The 17,565-nt window shown below is 42.5% G+C and overlaps 1 protein-coding gene across 2 annotated transcripts in view; it reads left to right on the plus strand.

Annotated features, from left to right (window-relative positions):
* Positions 1-16,809, plus strand: part of LOC110505701 (syntaxin-binding protein 6) — a 129,828-nt gene extending 113,019 nt beyond the window's left edge. For both annotated transcript variants that reach the window (XM_021585093.3, XM_021585092.3), the window contains 2 exons: positions 8,766-8,923; positions 15,403-16,809. In XM_021585093.3, the coding sequence (XP_021440768.1) occupies positions 8,766-8,923; positions 15,403-15,426 (182 nt within the window). In that variant the 3' untranslated portion in view covers positions 15,427-16,809. The remainder of the gene's footprint in view (positions 1-8,765; positions 8,924-15,402) is intronic.
* Positions 16,810-17,565: the final 756 nt, after the last annotated feature.

The raw sequence follows: 17,565 nt of genomic DNA on the forward strand, positions 1-17,565 counted from the left end.
AGTGAAAAGAAGGAAGCCTGTACAGAATATATATATTCAAAACATACACTAAAGTAAAACTGGAAAAAAAAATGTTGGGCTAAGAAATAAACTTTATGTTCTGAATACAGATCTTTGTTTTGAGCAAAAACATCACTGAGTACCACTCTTCATTTTTCAAGCATGGTGTTGGCTGCATCATGTTATGGGTACAGTATGCTTGTCATCAGCAAGGACTAGGGAGGGTTTTTTGGGGGGATAAAATAAATGGAAAAGAGCTAAGCACAGGCAAAGTCCTGGAGGAAAACCTGGTTCACTCCTCTTTGCAACATACACAAATTCACCTTTCAGCAGGACAATAAAACGAAAACAAAACCAACGAAACCAAGTATCCACTGGACCTGCTTTCCAAGACAACATTGAATGTTCCTGGGTGACCTAGTTACAGTTTTGACTTAAATCGGCATGAAAATATAAGGCAAGACTTGAAAATGGCTATCTAGCAACGATCAACAACCAACTTGACAGAGCTTGACAAATGTTTTGAAGAAAAATTTGCAAATATAATCCTGGTGCACAAAGCTCTTAGCCAGAAAGACTCTGTAAAAAGACAGCTGTAATCACTGCCAAAGGTGTTTCTAACATGTATTGACTCAGGGGTGTGAATATTTATGCAAATTAGATTTCTGTATTTCATTATCAATACATTTGTAAAAATGTCTAAAAGCAAGTTTTCACTTTGTCATTATGGGTATGTAGATGGGTGAGAGAGAAATATGTATAGATGTTGAATTGGTACTGTAACACAACATGTGGAGTAAGTCAAGGGTATGAATACTTTCTGAAGGCACTGTCGTTGTTACCCCTAAGTGATTTGATTTGGAGATAAAAACAGCTGCATTGGACCTTTTAAAACAATCCACAGCTCATGTTATTTTAAATAAGCTAATGAGCCTCTGATCTTCCAAATCTTGCTTTCTGGTGTAGTAGCCTATTTGAAATGATTGGATGCATTTCTGTATAGACAGGAGTAGGCTAATTAACTCTACAATTGTTGCAATTTAGTTCAGTTTACTAGCCTAATGGATGTGTCGCATATGGGACTCTTGCTGTTGAATAATTCATATTGTCAGACACACACAATCTTTTTTAAGAAGAGCCATTTATTTATTTAACATAAAGCAATACAAATGTGCAGTGTATTAAAGAAAGTCCAGGTTACTAAAGTGCCATGTGCTAGCACTTCTACAATAACTTACTACTAACAGCAGCAACATACATAGGTAAGAGCACATATTAACAGTAGATCTATAGGCCTATAATAAAACAAAAATCATTAAAAATATAATAAAAATCTTTATTTTATTGCAAACGGCGACGGCTAGTAAAATGCAAACTACGCATCATCTTCTACCTCTAGCTCCAGGTTTTGTGCCAGTAAAGTGAGCTTATTGACTTTGTCCAGCTTGAGGCATGAGTGGGCAGGGGTGACAATGTTCCCTGCAGTGCTGAACATTCGCTCTAATGCGGTGCTCATGTATCTGCGTGCCAGCTTCCACATCAAAGGATAGCAAGTCTGGTTGTCTCGCCACCAGGTCAGGGGATTATCCTTTGGGTCAGGCTGTTCCTGTAGGTAGCGAGTCAGTTTGGTGTCTTCACAGACTGTGAGGGGTACATTGGCTGTGGTTTGGGCCATTCACTTCTGGAGGAGATCCCTCTAAATTAAATATCTTTCCATCGTTCGAGTCATCATCTCCCCCAGTACCAGTAGCACCACCACCCTGCCTCCGCCCCCCGCCACCATCTCTTTCAGGAGTCCTTCTCTCATCTCATTCAAATCATCCCCTTCACCTCTGTATTTTAGGTCGAAGAGGGAAGAGATGGACAGAAGTTATGTTATTGTCAGTAGGCTGTACATGTCCTTGAGGACACTGGACATCATCTTTTGGAGGCTTTGCGTTAGGTTGGTGTCTTTGGAGAGGTCGGGCTTCAGCAGATCTCCCGTCAGTAACGGAAGCACAGGCTTCACTGACGAGACTGTGACGTAACTCACCAGAGAGAACATCAGTGAAGACAGCCACAGGCTTCACTGACGAGACTGTGACGTAACTCACCAGAGAGAACATCAGTGAAGACAGCCACAGGATTCACTGACGAGACTGTGACGTAACTCACCAGAGAGAACATCAGTGAAGACAGCCACAGGTTTCACTGACGAGACTGTGACGTAACTCACCAGAGAGAACATCAGTGAAGACAGCCACAGGCTTCACTGACGAGACTGTGACGTAACTCACCAGAGAGAACATCAGTGAAGACAGCCACAGGCTTCACTGACGAGACTGTGACGTAACTCACCAGAGAGAACATCAGTGAAGACAGCCACAGGCTTCACTGACGAGACTGTGACGTAACTCACCAGAGAGAACATCAGTGAAGACAGCCACAGGCTTCACTGACGAGACTGTGACGTAACTCACCAGAGAGAACATCAGTGAAGACAGCCACAGGCTTCACTGACGAGACTGTGACGTAACTCACCAGAGAGAACAGCAGTGAAGACAGCCACAGGTTTCACTGACGAGACTGTGACGTAACTCACCAGAGAGAACATCAGTGAAGACAGCCACAGGCTTCACTGACGAGACTGTGACGTAACTCACCAGACAGAACATCAGTGAAGACAGCCACAGGCTTCACTGACGAGACTGTGACGTAACTCACCAGAGAGAACATCAGTGAAGACAGCCACAGGTTTCAATGCTGCTTGGACGGATGACAAGACGTCTTGTCCTGCCATGAGGTGATTATGTTTACGATCCAAGACCAGGACTTGTTCGATGGCTGTTGCTCGCTCCAAAATACTCCACCATTGTCTGTTTCGTTCCCCACCGTGTTAATCAATCCTGTGGAATTAAACATAGTTTATATACCAATTCCTCATCCATATACAGTTGAAGTCGGAAGTTTACATACACTTAGGTTGGAGTCATTAAAAATAGTTTTTTCAACCACTCCACAAATTCCTTGTTAATAAACTATAGTTTTGGCAAGTCTATTTTTTTTCACCTCACTCCTCCGATCTACTGTGACAATGATAAGGCCAGAGGTGAAAGTCAGAGGCTACCCCCCTCCTACCCTGTAGGCTATAGGATCGATAGGTACTATAGGTACCCCCGGTCCCAACTTCTTTCCTATCCGCACCCCACCCCCGCGTATAGGGGATATGCTGATTATGGTGCATCAAAAGATAGTTGGAAAGACGAGGAGATGTATACAGTTAGCAAAACAATAACATATAATCAATAGTTAACACTCCCGCTATGGGTAAAGTATATCTACATTAAAATAAAGTTCATCATTTATTTTATTCAAAACAAATGCTTTTTTATACAGTTTTGATGTTTATTTCATTTTCATGACTGTCTTCATTCAAGACCGCCAATGTCAAGGTTATCCAGTTACCGTTACAGCCCTAAGTGCAGTCACAAAATGACCATGAATTTCTATATTCACCTCAATACCAATTAATGCTCAAATTCCTCTTGAACTAATATTAACAAGGCAATTATGACCAGGGTTATGGTTTTTCAGTATAATATGCCACCCTCAATCAATCAATCAGTGAAATGTATTTTATAAATCCCTTTTTACATCAGCAGTGCTTATACAGATGCCCAACCTAAAACCCCAAAGAGCAAGAAATGCAGATGTGAAAGCACAGTGGCTAGGAAAAACTCCCAAGAAAGGCATGAAGCTAGGAAGAAACCTAAAAAGGAACTTGGCTCTGAGGGGTGGCCAATCCTCTTCTGGCTATGTCGGGTGGAGATGATTAGAATATATGGCCATTAAGGCCAGATTGTTCTACACTGACATTTATCGCCTCTAAACTTTCATCTGGGCAATTTGCTCAACTAGACAGACAGTGTCTCTATGGTACATTGATGCAGAATGTTCCATGTTTGTTCCCATTAGCATCCCCAGTCCCTGACTGCTGCACCCCTATCAGCAGAGCAGTGACGCCCTACTAGCTACTGTAGCAAAGTTGAATTCCCTCCTCCATGTCAGAAGAATCTTCCCTGTTTTTCCTAATTACTTTAACTTCAGGGTCGAATGATGATTAACACAGTATTAAGAGCATCGGGCAGCTCAGGTTAGAAGTTAATGTCAGAATTTGCATTTGAATTAAATGGCAAATACGTGAAGGAGGAGTTGGAAACATCCGATTTGATTTGTCTCCTAATCTGTATAGTAGGGCGGTTGGTTTCCCTGCTGCCAGGCTGCCAGCTGGGGGTTTTGGTGGGCACAGCGGTAGCGGTGTGTGCCAGCGTGATACCATCCTGTTGGGTGGTAACACTTAAGTTCATCCTGTGTTGGTTACGCCAGTCTCAGTTGATCTTTCTTCTCTCTCCTTTTTTTTCCTTCTACTAAATGTATTGGGAAATCACGGTATTTAACAAACTCTAAAGTACTGTTTTAGAAGAGTGTGGTCTATGCACAGGCTGCTCGATTATTGGATTGACAGTTCTGTCCGCCTAGTGATGGGCGTTATTTCCGCTTCAGAAGCGGTATTCCTTTACAGACAAGAAAAATGCCTATTCAGTGGCACTTTGAAACTATCACCAGAGAAGGTTTTGTGTTGGCGTTTTAAAAGCCATAGTGTAACCTTACAAACAAACAAACATACCATAGCCGAGGCACTTTCAAGGGTATATGACTGTGGTAGATATACTGTACAGTGCATTCGGAAAGTATTCAGACCCCTTCACTTTTTCCAAATTTTGTTATGTTAGACTTATTCTAAAATGGATTAAATTATTTTTTCCCTGATCAATCTACACACAATACCCCATAATGACAAAGTGAAAACAGGTTTTTAGAAAATGTTTGCAAATGTATTACAAATAAAAAACAGATGACTTATTTACACAAGTTTTCAGACACTTTGCTATGAGACTTGAAATGAGTTCAGGTGCCTCCTGTTGCCATTGATCATCCTTGATGTTTCTACAACTTGATTGGTGTCGATCTGTGGTAACTTCAATTGATTGGGCATGATTTGGAAAGGCACACACCTGCCTATAGAAGGTCCCACAGTTGAGCAAAAATCAAACCAGGAGGTCGAAGGAATTGTCTGTAGAGCTCCGAGACAGGATTTTGTAGAGGCACAGATCTGGGGAAGGGTACCAAAACATTTCTGCAGCATTGAAGGTCCCAAGAACAAATTATCCTCCCTCATTCTTAAATGGAAGAAGTTTGGAACCACCAATACTTTTCCTAGAGCTGGCCGCGCAGCCAAACTGAGCAATCGGTGGAGAAGGGCCTTGGTCAAGGAGGTGACCAAGAACCCGTTCGTCACTCTGACAGAGCTCCAGAGTTCCTCTGTGGAGATGGGAGAACCTTCCAATAGGACAACCATCTCTGCAGCACTCTACCAATCAGGCCTTTATGCTAGAGCCACTTTCCCAAAAGGCACCTAAAGACTCTCAGACCATGAGAAACAAGATTCTCTGATCTGATGAAACCAAGTCTGAAAACTGGAGATAACCAGGCAGCACTTATCACCTGGCAAAATACCATCCCTACGGTGAAGCATGGGGGTGGCAGCATCATGCTGTGGGGATGTTTTCCAGCGGCAGGGACTGGGAGACTAGTCAGGATTGAGGGAAAGATGAACGGAACAAAGTACAGAGATCCTTGATGAAATCCTGCTCCAGAGTACTCAGGACCTCAGACTGGGGTGAAGGTTCACCTTCCAACAGGACAACAACCCTAAGCACACAGCCAAGACATCCCTACTGTACACAATGCTACAACTGTTACATTTTCAAGTAGCACTAGTTTAAGGTGAACAACAACAAAGGCCTTTAGTCATAATATTATGGAAAGTGTTTGATAAAATGTATAATGTACAGATAAGTAGATAGTGTTGCTACTCTACAGGAGAGTGTCTCTTAGCCCCTTTTCTCTTAAAACACCCACTGAGACTTCAGGGCAGCGTACTGGCACACAATTCATAATGGATGGTAATTGACTCTGCTTGAGCTTGCATTTTGGAGATATAGCAAATATGTAGGCTAATGCAAGAGTGTGTTTGAGCTTGCAAGCATGTGTGTCCCTGTTAGAATATATGCCTGAGTGTGTGCGTGCATTGGTGTGAGTGTCTGAACTGGGTGAGTTACAGAACCAATCAAGCAGGCTTTGACAGTAAATGGCGGTTGACAGTCCTCATCATCACAATCACAACATTACATTGTGTTGGCCTGACCTGTGATCACTTGATGGGGCATTTGACTTTTCTTTCTTTTTTGTTGCGGAAAAAGGGTTTTGTCTTTTGTTCTGTCCCCTTTTGTTTGACAGGTGAGCCCTGATTATGTTGATATCATGTAGAAACACATTCTCCCTGCATTGTTGAAGTAGGAGTTCCCTGAGACATAGAACACGGACTCAGGAAGGTCAGGTTCCTTCACAGGGATAGACCGTTAATTCTTTACGAAAGCCCCATTTCAGAAAAGCTCACTAGCCAAACAGAAGTACATTATCATACCAAATGTCAAAGCAACACTTCGCCCTAATTTGTTTTGCCAGCTCTCTCACCTGACTTTAACACTGAAGTGGCATTTTGCAATGAGCGGAGATTGCCTTGCCCCCCCCCCCCCCCCCCAAAAAAAAACAGAGGTGTTTGTTAAAGGCAAGGCATCACTCCCCCATGTTCTTGTGAAGAGAAATCTCAACAGAATCCGAAGACAGTGTTGAATCACCATGCCATGCCTCACTCCTACAAATCCCCCTTACAGCATGACGGCACCTAAATCAACTCTACAGAGTAAAGACCCAGGGCCATACAGTCACCACATAACCTGCCTCCCTGCTATTCTCTTTAATGACATTCACCATAGGAGGGGACTCCACCAGCAGCCAGGCCGGAACCACCCTGCCCAGGGAAACAAGTGAGCAGCAAGAAAGAGACTGAAGAGTGTGTGTGGGATGTCTCTGGGCTATCTCAGTAGAAGGGGGGATAAAAAGGGATCTGGATAGAGGTAAAGAGCTCTCATCTCTCCTTCTCTGTTTTCAGGTGAAGAGGAGTTTTTTTAAGGGATTGGAGGGAGACATCGAGGAAGACTTGACACCTGTGTCCCAATACAAGTACTTCGTTTTTTACTACTGTGAGGAAGATGCTAAATACACACTTCTCCTTCCCTGGACTGTAATGAAATCCATAGCCTTGAGGAAAGGGCAAATCCGCTATCTATCTATTGGTGATTTAGCCAGTCTGGGAGAGAACCCGGGGAATGCTTTTCTTCCTCCCAGTAGTTCTGTGTGAGCAGACGGCTTTGACTTTATCAAGTTAACTTCCTTTGAAGGAAAGCAGAGGAGAGTAAGACCAGCTGGCATGCCATCTGCTTTGGGCTGTCATCTACTCCACTGCACCACAACTCTGCCAGTTATCAGTCAGTCAGCCTACCTGTATACACTCTACAGTGTGGATTCCGTTTGGGAAGACATGTTAAATTGACTGTCCGAGATTCTTTCTTTTAATTCACGCTTCGTTTTTCCCACATAAGGACAAGTTATAAGATAAATAACTGCCTTAGTGGAGCATGTGAATAAACCTTTGATTGGGATCTGTTTCCCTGTTTGGGAGTGTTCAAAGGATCTACATTTGTAAGTGTCATTGCGTGGGATGTTTGGTCCTGAACTGTAACCCCAAGAGGCCATCCTCTTCTAACAGTGAAAGCATCAGTTACATTGAGTTCCGTTGTATTTCTATTCCTTCCACAGCCAGCAAGTTGAGAAGAGCACATTGTTAGAGCTGGCCTTTAAAAAAAAAAATAAAAAAAAAATGTTGGTGGTGTTTTTGTCCATTGTGCATACAGAACATTGCAGTACCAGTCCCCAGTTCTGCTGAAGAATGGCTCGTTCACAACTTTGGAACAACTGATGAAAAAAACATTTCATTGTCCGCCTTCCCAGACAACAAAATAACCCAAGCAAGGTCAACAATAGAAGAAACTTCATAGCAAAAACACTGCTCAAAACTGTTTACATTGGCGCCTCCCTTGGATATATGAACACGCGAAGATTGTTAGCGTTATGGGTCGACGGCAGGCCGCGCTGTCCAGAGCGTAGATTAATAGCTTGCCAGTTTGAAACATCCGCAGGCTCGGTGCTATCGGAGGAAGACTGTTCTGTTCTTTCCTCTCATCCACACAGTTGTGCCGCCAGGGATCGTCAGGCACACTCCCTCCCCTCTCCACCATTATCTCACTTCAGTCTGAGAGGAAGAAAAGAGAATGAGCACTAAAGTTTTACTAAAGAAAAGAGGAACACCTGAAGCTATTTGGTACACTTTCAAGTAGTGAGGAGGTTGTTTCAGTTCAATTTGAGAGAAATGGTGTGATAGACGTCATCGGTCTAAGCTTTGCAAATGAGGAGTGTGATGTGGTTTTTAATTTCATTGGCTTGTTTCTCACAGGATTCCAATCTCTGTAGAAAACCTCATTAGCTGGATTCCTTGGCATTCCTGATTTGGAATAACCTTATTTTTGACCTGTTCCTTGTCAATAATCAACGTCCGGCCAAGGTTGCTGAATGAAATATCAGCATTATCTTATAAAGCAGGGGATTTCTACCAAACTCATATCAGTAGTGCTGCATGGAGTTATTTTGTTGATAGTGATGAGATAGAAGGCAATGTATAATTTATTATATTTATCCCATCCCCTCCCGCCTTCTCTCATTTTACTCTTTCTCTCTGTCTCTTTCTATATTGCCCTCCTCTCCAGGTAACAGTATACTCCACTCGGCAGCAGACAGTGTGACCAGCGCTGTACAGAAGGCCAGCCAGGCGCTGAACGAGCGAGGGGAGCGCTTAGGCAGGGCTGAGGAGAAAACAGGGGAGATGAAGAACAGTGCTGAGCAGTTCGCCGTCACTGCACACAAGGTGAAACACACACACACACACACACACACACACACACACACACACACACACACACACACACACTACCGTTCAAAAGTTTGGGGTCACTTAGAAATGTCCTTGTTTTTGAAAGAAAAGCACAAACAGACGCCTCACAAGTCCTCAACTGGCAGCTTCATATAATAGTACCCGCAACACACCAGTTTCAACGTGAACAGTGAAGAAGCGACTCCGGGATGCTGGCCTTCTAGGCAGAGTTGCGAAGAAAAAGCCATATCTCAGCTTTGCCAATAAAAATAAAAGATTAAGATGGGCAAAAGAACAGACACTGGAGAGAGGAACTCTGCCTAGAAGGCCAACATCCCGGAATCAACTTCTTCACTGTTGACTTTGAGACTGATGTTTTGCGGGTACTATATAATGAAGCTGCCAGTTGAGGACTTGTGAGGCGTCTGTTTCTCAAACTAGACACACTAATGTACTTGTCCTCTTGCTCAGGGCCTCCCAGTCCTCTTTCTATTCTGGTTAGAGCCAGTTTACGCTGTTCTGTGAAGGGAGTAGTACACAGCGTTGTACGAGATCTTCAGTTTCTTGGCAATTTCCCACATGGAATAGCCTTAATTTCTCAGAACAAGAATAGACTGATGAGTTTCAGAAGATAGTTATTTGTTTCTGGTCATTTTGAGCCTGTAATCAAACCCACAAATGCTGATGCTCCAGATACTCATCTAGTCTAAAGAAGGCCAGTTTTATTGTTTTTTTAATGACCACAGTTTTCAGCTGTGCTAACATAATTGCGAAAGGGTTTTCTAATGATCAATTAGTCTTTTAAAATGATAAACTTGGATTAGCTGACACAACGTGCCATTGGAACACAGGAGTGATGGTTGCTTGATAATGGGCCTCGGTATGCCTATGTAGATATTCTATTAAAAATCAGCTGTTTCCAGCTACGGTAGTCATTTACAACATTAACAATGTCTACACTGTAGTTCTGATCAATTTGACATATTAATGGACGAAAAAGTGCTTTTCTTTCAAAAACAAGGCCATTTCTAAGTGACCCCAAACTTTTGAACGGTAGTGTGTGTGTGTGTGTATATATATATATATGAAATAGCAAAATCCACTATATATATATATACATATATATAGTGGATATAGTGGATTTGCCTATTTCAGCCACACCCTTTGCTGACAGGTGTAAAAGTTGCTCGCACAGCCATGCAATCTCCATAGACAAACATTGGCAGTAGAATGGCCTTACTGATGAGCTCAATGACTTTCAACTTGGCATGTCATAGGATGCCACCTTTCCAACAAGTCAGTTTGTCAATGCTAGAGCTGCCCCGGTCAACTGTAAGTGCTGTATTGTGAAGTGGAAATGCCTAGGCGCAACAATGGCTCAGCAGCGAAGTGTTAGGCCACACAAGCTCACAGAATGGGACTGCCAAGTGCTAAAGCACGTAAATATGGCCTGTTCTCGGTTGCAACACACACAACAGAGTTTCAAACAGCCTCTGGAAGCAACGTCAGAACAATAACTTTTCATCTGGAGCTTCATGAAATGGGTTTCCATGGCCAAGCAATGGCACACAAGCCTAAGATCACCATGCGTAATGCCAAGCATCGGCTGGAGTGTCGTAAAGCTCACTGCCATTGGGCTCTAGAGCAGTGGAAACTCTTTCTCTGGAGTGATGAATCACACTTCACTGTCTGACAGACTAATCTGGGTTTGGCGGATGCAAGGAGAGCACTACCTGCCCGAATGCATAGTGCCAACTGTAAAGTTTGGTGGAGGAGGAATAATGGTCTGGGGTTGTTTTTCATGGTTTGGGCTAGAGCCCTGACCTCAATCCCATTGAACACCTTTGGGATGAATTGGTACGCTGACTGCGAGCCAGGCCTTATCGCCCAACATCAATGCCTGACTTCACTAATGCTCTTGTTGCTGAATTGGAAGCAATTTCCAGCAACAATGTTCCAATATCTATTGGAAAGCCTTCCCAGAAGAGTGGAGCCTGTTATAGCATCAAAGGGGGGACCAACTCCATATTAATCCCCATGATTTTGTAATGTGATATTCAACAAGCAGGTGTCCACATACTTTTGTGTATCATGTAGTGTATCATACCATATTACAAGGGCTGGAGGAGTTTTTCATAACCACACGAACTGAACAGAATAACCTTACTAGTAGTACATGTTACCAAGGGTATAGGCTATACCACATAATGGTACTATGTAACCCACATTTCCCCATTGTCTTTGACTAACAATTCATCCCAAACAGATTTTCTGTGAACTCAGTTTGAGCTCGAAACTCAGCAAAAATATACTGTTCTCCATCCTCAGCTGATTCAGTCTAAGTGGTTAGTGTGTTGCTTCTGGCCGCCCAGCAGGGTGTCTCACTAGCTAGATGTTCTTGTTAGGAATCCCTCCTATTCATAGTTTATTCCTCCATCTATTCTCTCTATCCCAGCTATTCTCCATGGGCTTCTCTCATCCTCTCAATCCAACTGTATTTGTCACACAAGGAGAACTAATCACCCGCTGCTTAACCATACCATTATCATAATATGGTTTGGCTGCAAAAACAGGAAATAAATTGTAAAGGACATCATTTGTAAAAATACGAATCGTGCTCCGCTTCTAACTCACGACTGTGATCAATTCCAATAACTTTTAAAGTAACTATAATTGTCTTTGACCTGGCTTCTTGCACCTCCTGTAAAAACAGGATCACCCAACTTTGGTGACCCACTGTTTCAGATAGAGCGCATAATCTTTCCACATTTTGTTGTTAAATTGAGATTTTGTGTCACTGATCTACACACAATACCCGATAATGTCAGAGTGGAATTTATTTGTTGAACATTTAGGAAATTAATAAAACATTTAAAGCTGACATTTCTTGAGTCAATACTGTAAGTATTCAACCCCTTTGTAATGGCAAGCCTAAAATAAGTTCAGGAGTAGAAATGTGCTTAACAAATCACATAAGTTGCATGGACTAATTCCGTGTTCAATAATAGTGGTTAACATGATTTCTGAATGACTACCGCATCTCTTTACCCCATGCATACAATTATCTGTGAAGTCTCTTCATAATCCAGTATTGAATTTCAAGCGAAGATAAAACCAGAAAGACCAAGGAGGTTTTTCAATGCCTCGCAAAGAAGGACATCGATTGGTAATAAAATAAAAAGGCAAATGCTGAATATCCTTTTGAGAATGGGGAAGTTCATAATTTCACTTTGGATGGTGTATCAATACACCCAGTCACTACAATTATACAGGCGTCCATCCTAACTCACTGAGTACCACTCTGCATATCTGTTTTCCACTAGACACTTGGAGATGAATTCACCTTTTAGCAGAACAATAAACTAAAACACAGGGCCAAATCTACACTGGAGTTGCTTACCAAGACAATGTTCCTGAGTGGCCTAGTTACAGATTTGACCTAAAACGGCTTGATAATCTATGGCCCAGACTTGAAAATGGCAGTCTAGCAAGGATCAACAATCAACTTGACAGAGCTTGAATTATTTTGAAAAGAATAATGGGCAAATATAGTAGAATCCAGGTGTGCAAAGCTCTTAGAGACTTACCCAAAGACTCACAGCTGTAATTGTTGCCAATGGTGCTTCTACAAATGATTGACTCAGCGGTGTGAATACTTATGTAAATTAGATATTTCATTTTCAATAAATGTGCAAACATTTCTAAAACATGTCTTCAGTTTGTCATTATGCAGTATTGTGTGTAGATGGGTGAGGTTCTTTTATTTTTTTAATCAAATATGAATTTGAGGTTTAACGCAACAAAATGTGGAATAAGTCAAGGGGTATGAATTCTTTCTGAAGGCACTAACTCCCCATACAGATAAGACACTCCATCCACTTCCACATTGAGCTCCAGCAATTAGATGCTCCATTTTGTGAACCATTTAACTAATTAGTTGTGTTGCAGTGTTAGTCTTGCACTCACTAAAGCATGTTTGTGTCTGTTTGTTAAAAGATGCAACCCTATAATGTACGTGGATAACCACTGGTAGGAAGGTGATGTTAGCTAGCTACAGTAAATACACTGCTCAAAAAAATAAAGGGAACACTAAAATAATACATCCTAGATCTGAATGAATTAAATATTCTTATTAAATACTTTTTTCTTTACATAGTTGACATAGTTGACGCCTGGGCATGCTCCTGATGAGGTGGTGGATGGTCTCCTGAGGGATCTCCTCCCAGACCTGGACTAAAGCATCCAACAACTCCTGGACAGTCTGTGATGCAACGTGGCGTTGGTGGATGGAGCAAGACATGATGTCCCAGATGTGCTCAATTGAATTCAGGTCTGGGGAACGGGCGGGCCAGTCCATAGCATCAATGCCTTCCTCTTGCAGGAACTGCTGACACACTCTAGCCACATGAGGTCTAGCATTGTCTTGCATTAGGAGGAACCCAGGTCCAACCGCACCAGCATATGGTCTCACAAGGGGTCTGAGGATCTCATCTCGGTAACTAATGGCAGTCAGGCTACCTCTGGCGAGCACATGGAGGCCCCCCAAAGAAAGAAATGCCACCCCACACCATGACTGACCCACCGCCAAACCGGTCATGCTGGAAGATGTTGCAGGCAGCAGAACGTTCTCCACGGTGTCTCGAGACTGTCACGTCTGTCACATGTGCTCAGTGTGAACCTGCTTTCATCTGTGAAGAGCACAGGGCGCCAGTGGCGAATTTGCCAATCTTGGTGTTCTTTAGCAAATGCCAAATGTCCTGCACGGTGTTGGGCTGTAAGCACAACCCCCATCTGTGGATGTCGGGCCCTCATACCACCCTCATGGAGTCTGTTTCTGACCGTTTGAGCAGACACATGCACATTTGTGGCCTGCTGGAGGTCATTTTGCAGGGCTCTGGCAGTGCTCCTCCTGCTCCTCCTTGCACAAAGGCGGAGGTAGAGGTCCTGCTGCTGAGTTGTTGCCCTCCTACGGCCTCCTCCACGTCTCCTGATATACTGGCCTGTCTTCTGGTAGCGCCTCCATGCTCTGGACACTACGCTGACAGACACAGCAAACCTTCTTGCCACAGCTCGCATTGATGTGCCATCCTGGATGAGCTGCACTACCTGAGCCACTTGTGTGGGTGGTAGACTCCATCTCATGCTACCACTAGAATGAAAACACCGCCAGCATTCAAAAGTGACCAAAACATCAGCCAGGAAGCATAGGAACTGGGAAGTGGTCTATGGTCACCACCTGCAGAACCACTCCTTTATTGGGGGTGTCTTGCTAATTGCCCATAATTTCCACCTGTTGTCTATTCCATTTGCACAACAGCATGTGAAATGTATTGTCAATCAGTGTTGCTTCCTAAGTGGACAGTTTGATTTCACAGAAGTGTGATTGACTTGGAGTTACATTGTGTTGTTTTAGTGTTCCCTTTATTTTTTTGAGCAGTGTATATTCTGCAACATCTTCTCTGACTGGTCATAACGTTGAACAATATTTAGTTCATGTTTTGAAAGTTGTATCTTTCCCCCTCTTCAATTTTTGATGTTAAATAAAAGTTGGGAACATCCTGTATCTGCCAACTGCGCTACTTCCCCCCCCTGTAATGCCATTGAACAAGACACCACTTCTCCCTCTTTCTACCTGTGATCCAGTATACTTTAGTTCAAGTTGAGAACATATGGTATCTTGTAGTGGACTCCATAAGTGTTAAGGTGACCTGTAGCGGGAAACAACACTGCAGATTCAGTCAGTCTGTCTCTGCAGTGTCTCCCACCTGCTGAGGCTCTGTGTGACATCAGTCCATTAGTGCCACTGTTGAGCTCTCACCATCCCCACAGAAGGAGCTATGGCCATCTGGTCTGTGCTGCAGCTCTGCTGCCCCCACTTGTTAGCTCTGGAGATTTCACCCACCTCTATTTTGAAACCTGTGGGTGGGTGGGTGGGTGGTTGGGTGGGTGGGTGTGTGTGAGAAAGAGATTTAGATTGGTGGCTCTGGCCTTCTCCTTAATGAGCCTCCAGACAAGCCCGCTAGAACTCTCTTTTTAAGAGATGAAGTCTGAGTGAGCAGTCACTGCCTGATGAAAACACTGCGGCGTGGGCCGCTTACCAACCCCTGGGGAATAACACCACCCTAATAGCTATTATTCCTTTCTGCCTAGAGAATAGACCCTGCTTGTCCTTGTTCTACTACTCACGATGCCAAGCATGTTAGCCTCCACCAGGTGGGAAACAAAGTAGTGCCAATGAGGTTCTTTGACTTGTATTTGTTGGTGGTCGGATTTTAATGTGCTAGCTAACTTTGGAATTTATTTTAGTTTTTGCAGTTTCTAGAAATTAATAGATTTTTAATCTTATTGTGTTGAAGAAATGTTCACTTAAATTGCTTTCTCATTTCACTTAGTCACTGCATGATGTTTATATATCTCCACATGGCTGACGTGCTCTCGTTTTGTCCCTTCCCCTCTCTTTTTCCTCTCCACAGCTGGCCATGAAGCATAAATGTTAAACTTCGAGGAGAGGGGTCCACCAAGCGTGCCAGACGCCATAGGGCAGGTTTCAGATTGTATTATTTGTATTTCTTGTAACGAAGGTAACATTTATTTGTTTCTAACGAAGATCTGATGACGAGGAGGGGGGAGAGAAAGAGGGACGGAACACAGATGAGACGGTTGAGAGCAAATGTTTCACGGCTAAGTCTTCTTTTACTCCCTCCATTGCTCCCAAAGTACTCCTTGACCTTACTGTGACAAACCATGGAAATTACTGACTATGGTCACTGCCCTCCCCACCCCAACGCACACACACCACCGTCCAAATCCCCCTAAAAGGAACAGGTCTTCAACTCCCTCAAAGAAGTGACTTTACATACGGTGCTGGAAGAGGAGAATATAACTGCAGCAGAGTGTATGACATGACACATGCATATCATATGATGGCTATTTTACTGTACAGAGTCAGCAATGTACACCCCAGTATGTGAACATCAACTTGTCGAAAGGAGATGAGCTCTTCACTCGCTTTTGTCGTTTGACTATTTGGCATCATATTGTTTTGAAAAGCTCATTGGTGCATACATTCATTTCAGATGTAATATTAGCCAAATGTGTGGAGGACATTCATGTGGCTTCTAAAAACTACTGCTGCAAGCTTACATTTCAACCAATATGTTATGTTTTCCAAGTTTAATATTCCGCAAAACAGTCTGTGAGCTATTCATTACAGTGACCAAGGGTTCAGGTGCATGGTCTACCAAAATACACTTTCATTATAAAAGGTTGAATAAAACCCACACAGAAAAAACAAGTATTTAGGCTTCACTGTTGGTATTTCTTAAGTGTTATTGAAGCACTTGGCTGTATGGACGAGATCAGACGGTTTATTGTAAGGTAAGAGACTACAGTATCGTTGTAAATTAGCTAGTGTAACAAGCTTATAAGACTGTAATCAGATCATTCTACCACCATTTACAATGTAATTGGTGTCGAATCATCCCTGTAAATGTAATTTTGATTGTAACCCTTTCAACTCCTACCTTGGTCACATCTTGTACTTATAGTTTAACTTGTGTTTATATAAAGTTTTTTGTTCTGATATGTAAAACAGCATATTGACACATCACTAGCAGCATTGTACAATATTGGTCTGCATTCACTGTGTAACCGTGGCTTCCTTACAAGCAATTTGAAGCAACTAAACCACCCGCAGTGTGGATATGTCTTGTTTATTACGCTTATATTTTGGATTTGTCCAACCGTCACAATGCATTGACAACCTTACCTTGCAGCGAGCACCGTTAAGTTCTTACTGAAATTCTAGTTGCCTCATTCTAATCCGCTTCATCCTTACATTTTGGATGTTCATTGTTTTAATAAAAAAATATTGAAAGTAATTTGTCTGATAGTTATGAAATGTTTTTGTAGCAATTTGCAAGCTACTATTGCAAGTCATTTTGTCTACACTCCATTGGTCAGTGAATAAGTCAGCATCTTTTTACATGTCATATGACTAGCTACGGTCCAGAACAATCCAAGTGCAATGCTTCTATATCGGTGTTTTTAAACATACTCATAAGTACTTCAACAGCATGTCGTTTGACTTGAGCAGTGTGAATGTGTTATGATAACACTCATGGTATCCCAAGGTAACACTGCCTTGCTAGATCGATAACCAAAAGTAGAAGATCAAGAATGTGTTGCACCAGGTTTGAAAGAGGGGGTTGTTCCTTAAGATGTATGGTGCTTGTTGGAAGTGGATTGTGTGGCGAATACAGAAGGCCACAGTACTGTAGGTAGAATAGGCTAATGGAATGAAAAGGTAGTTATTATAGATGGTCTCAATACTAGGCACATGTAATACAGACTTATACCATTCTTTTCAATGAAACATCACAGACCAATGCTTTTTAGAGTTTGAAGGTCACACATTGAATTATTCCAAAACCTCTGTTTATATCAGATTACATAACATCTAAATAAACACAGTCTCAAGTCTGTCTTTAAATTGTTGCCGATGTTTTTCTTTTTTGGATGTGAAATTTTGTAGTTAAAACTAGAAAAAATAATGGGAGGGACTGTTTAGGTCATTGAAGTTTGTGTTTCACCTAGTTATCCACTACTGGGGTCTCTGTTGTAGAGCTAACATTCTT

The sequence above is a fragment of the Oncorhynchus mykiss genome, chromosome 25 (assembly GCF_057628025.1).
Source record: "Oncorhynchus mykiss isolate SJ-2025 chromosome 25, ASM5762802v1, whole genome shotgun sequence".
NCBI lineage: Eukaryota > Metazoa > Chordata > Actinopteri > Salmoniformes > Salmonidae > Oncorhynchus > Oncorhynchus mykiss.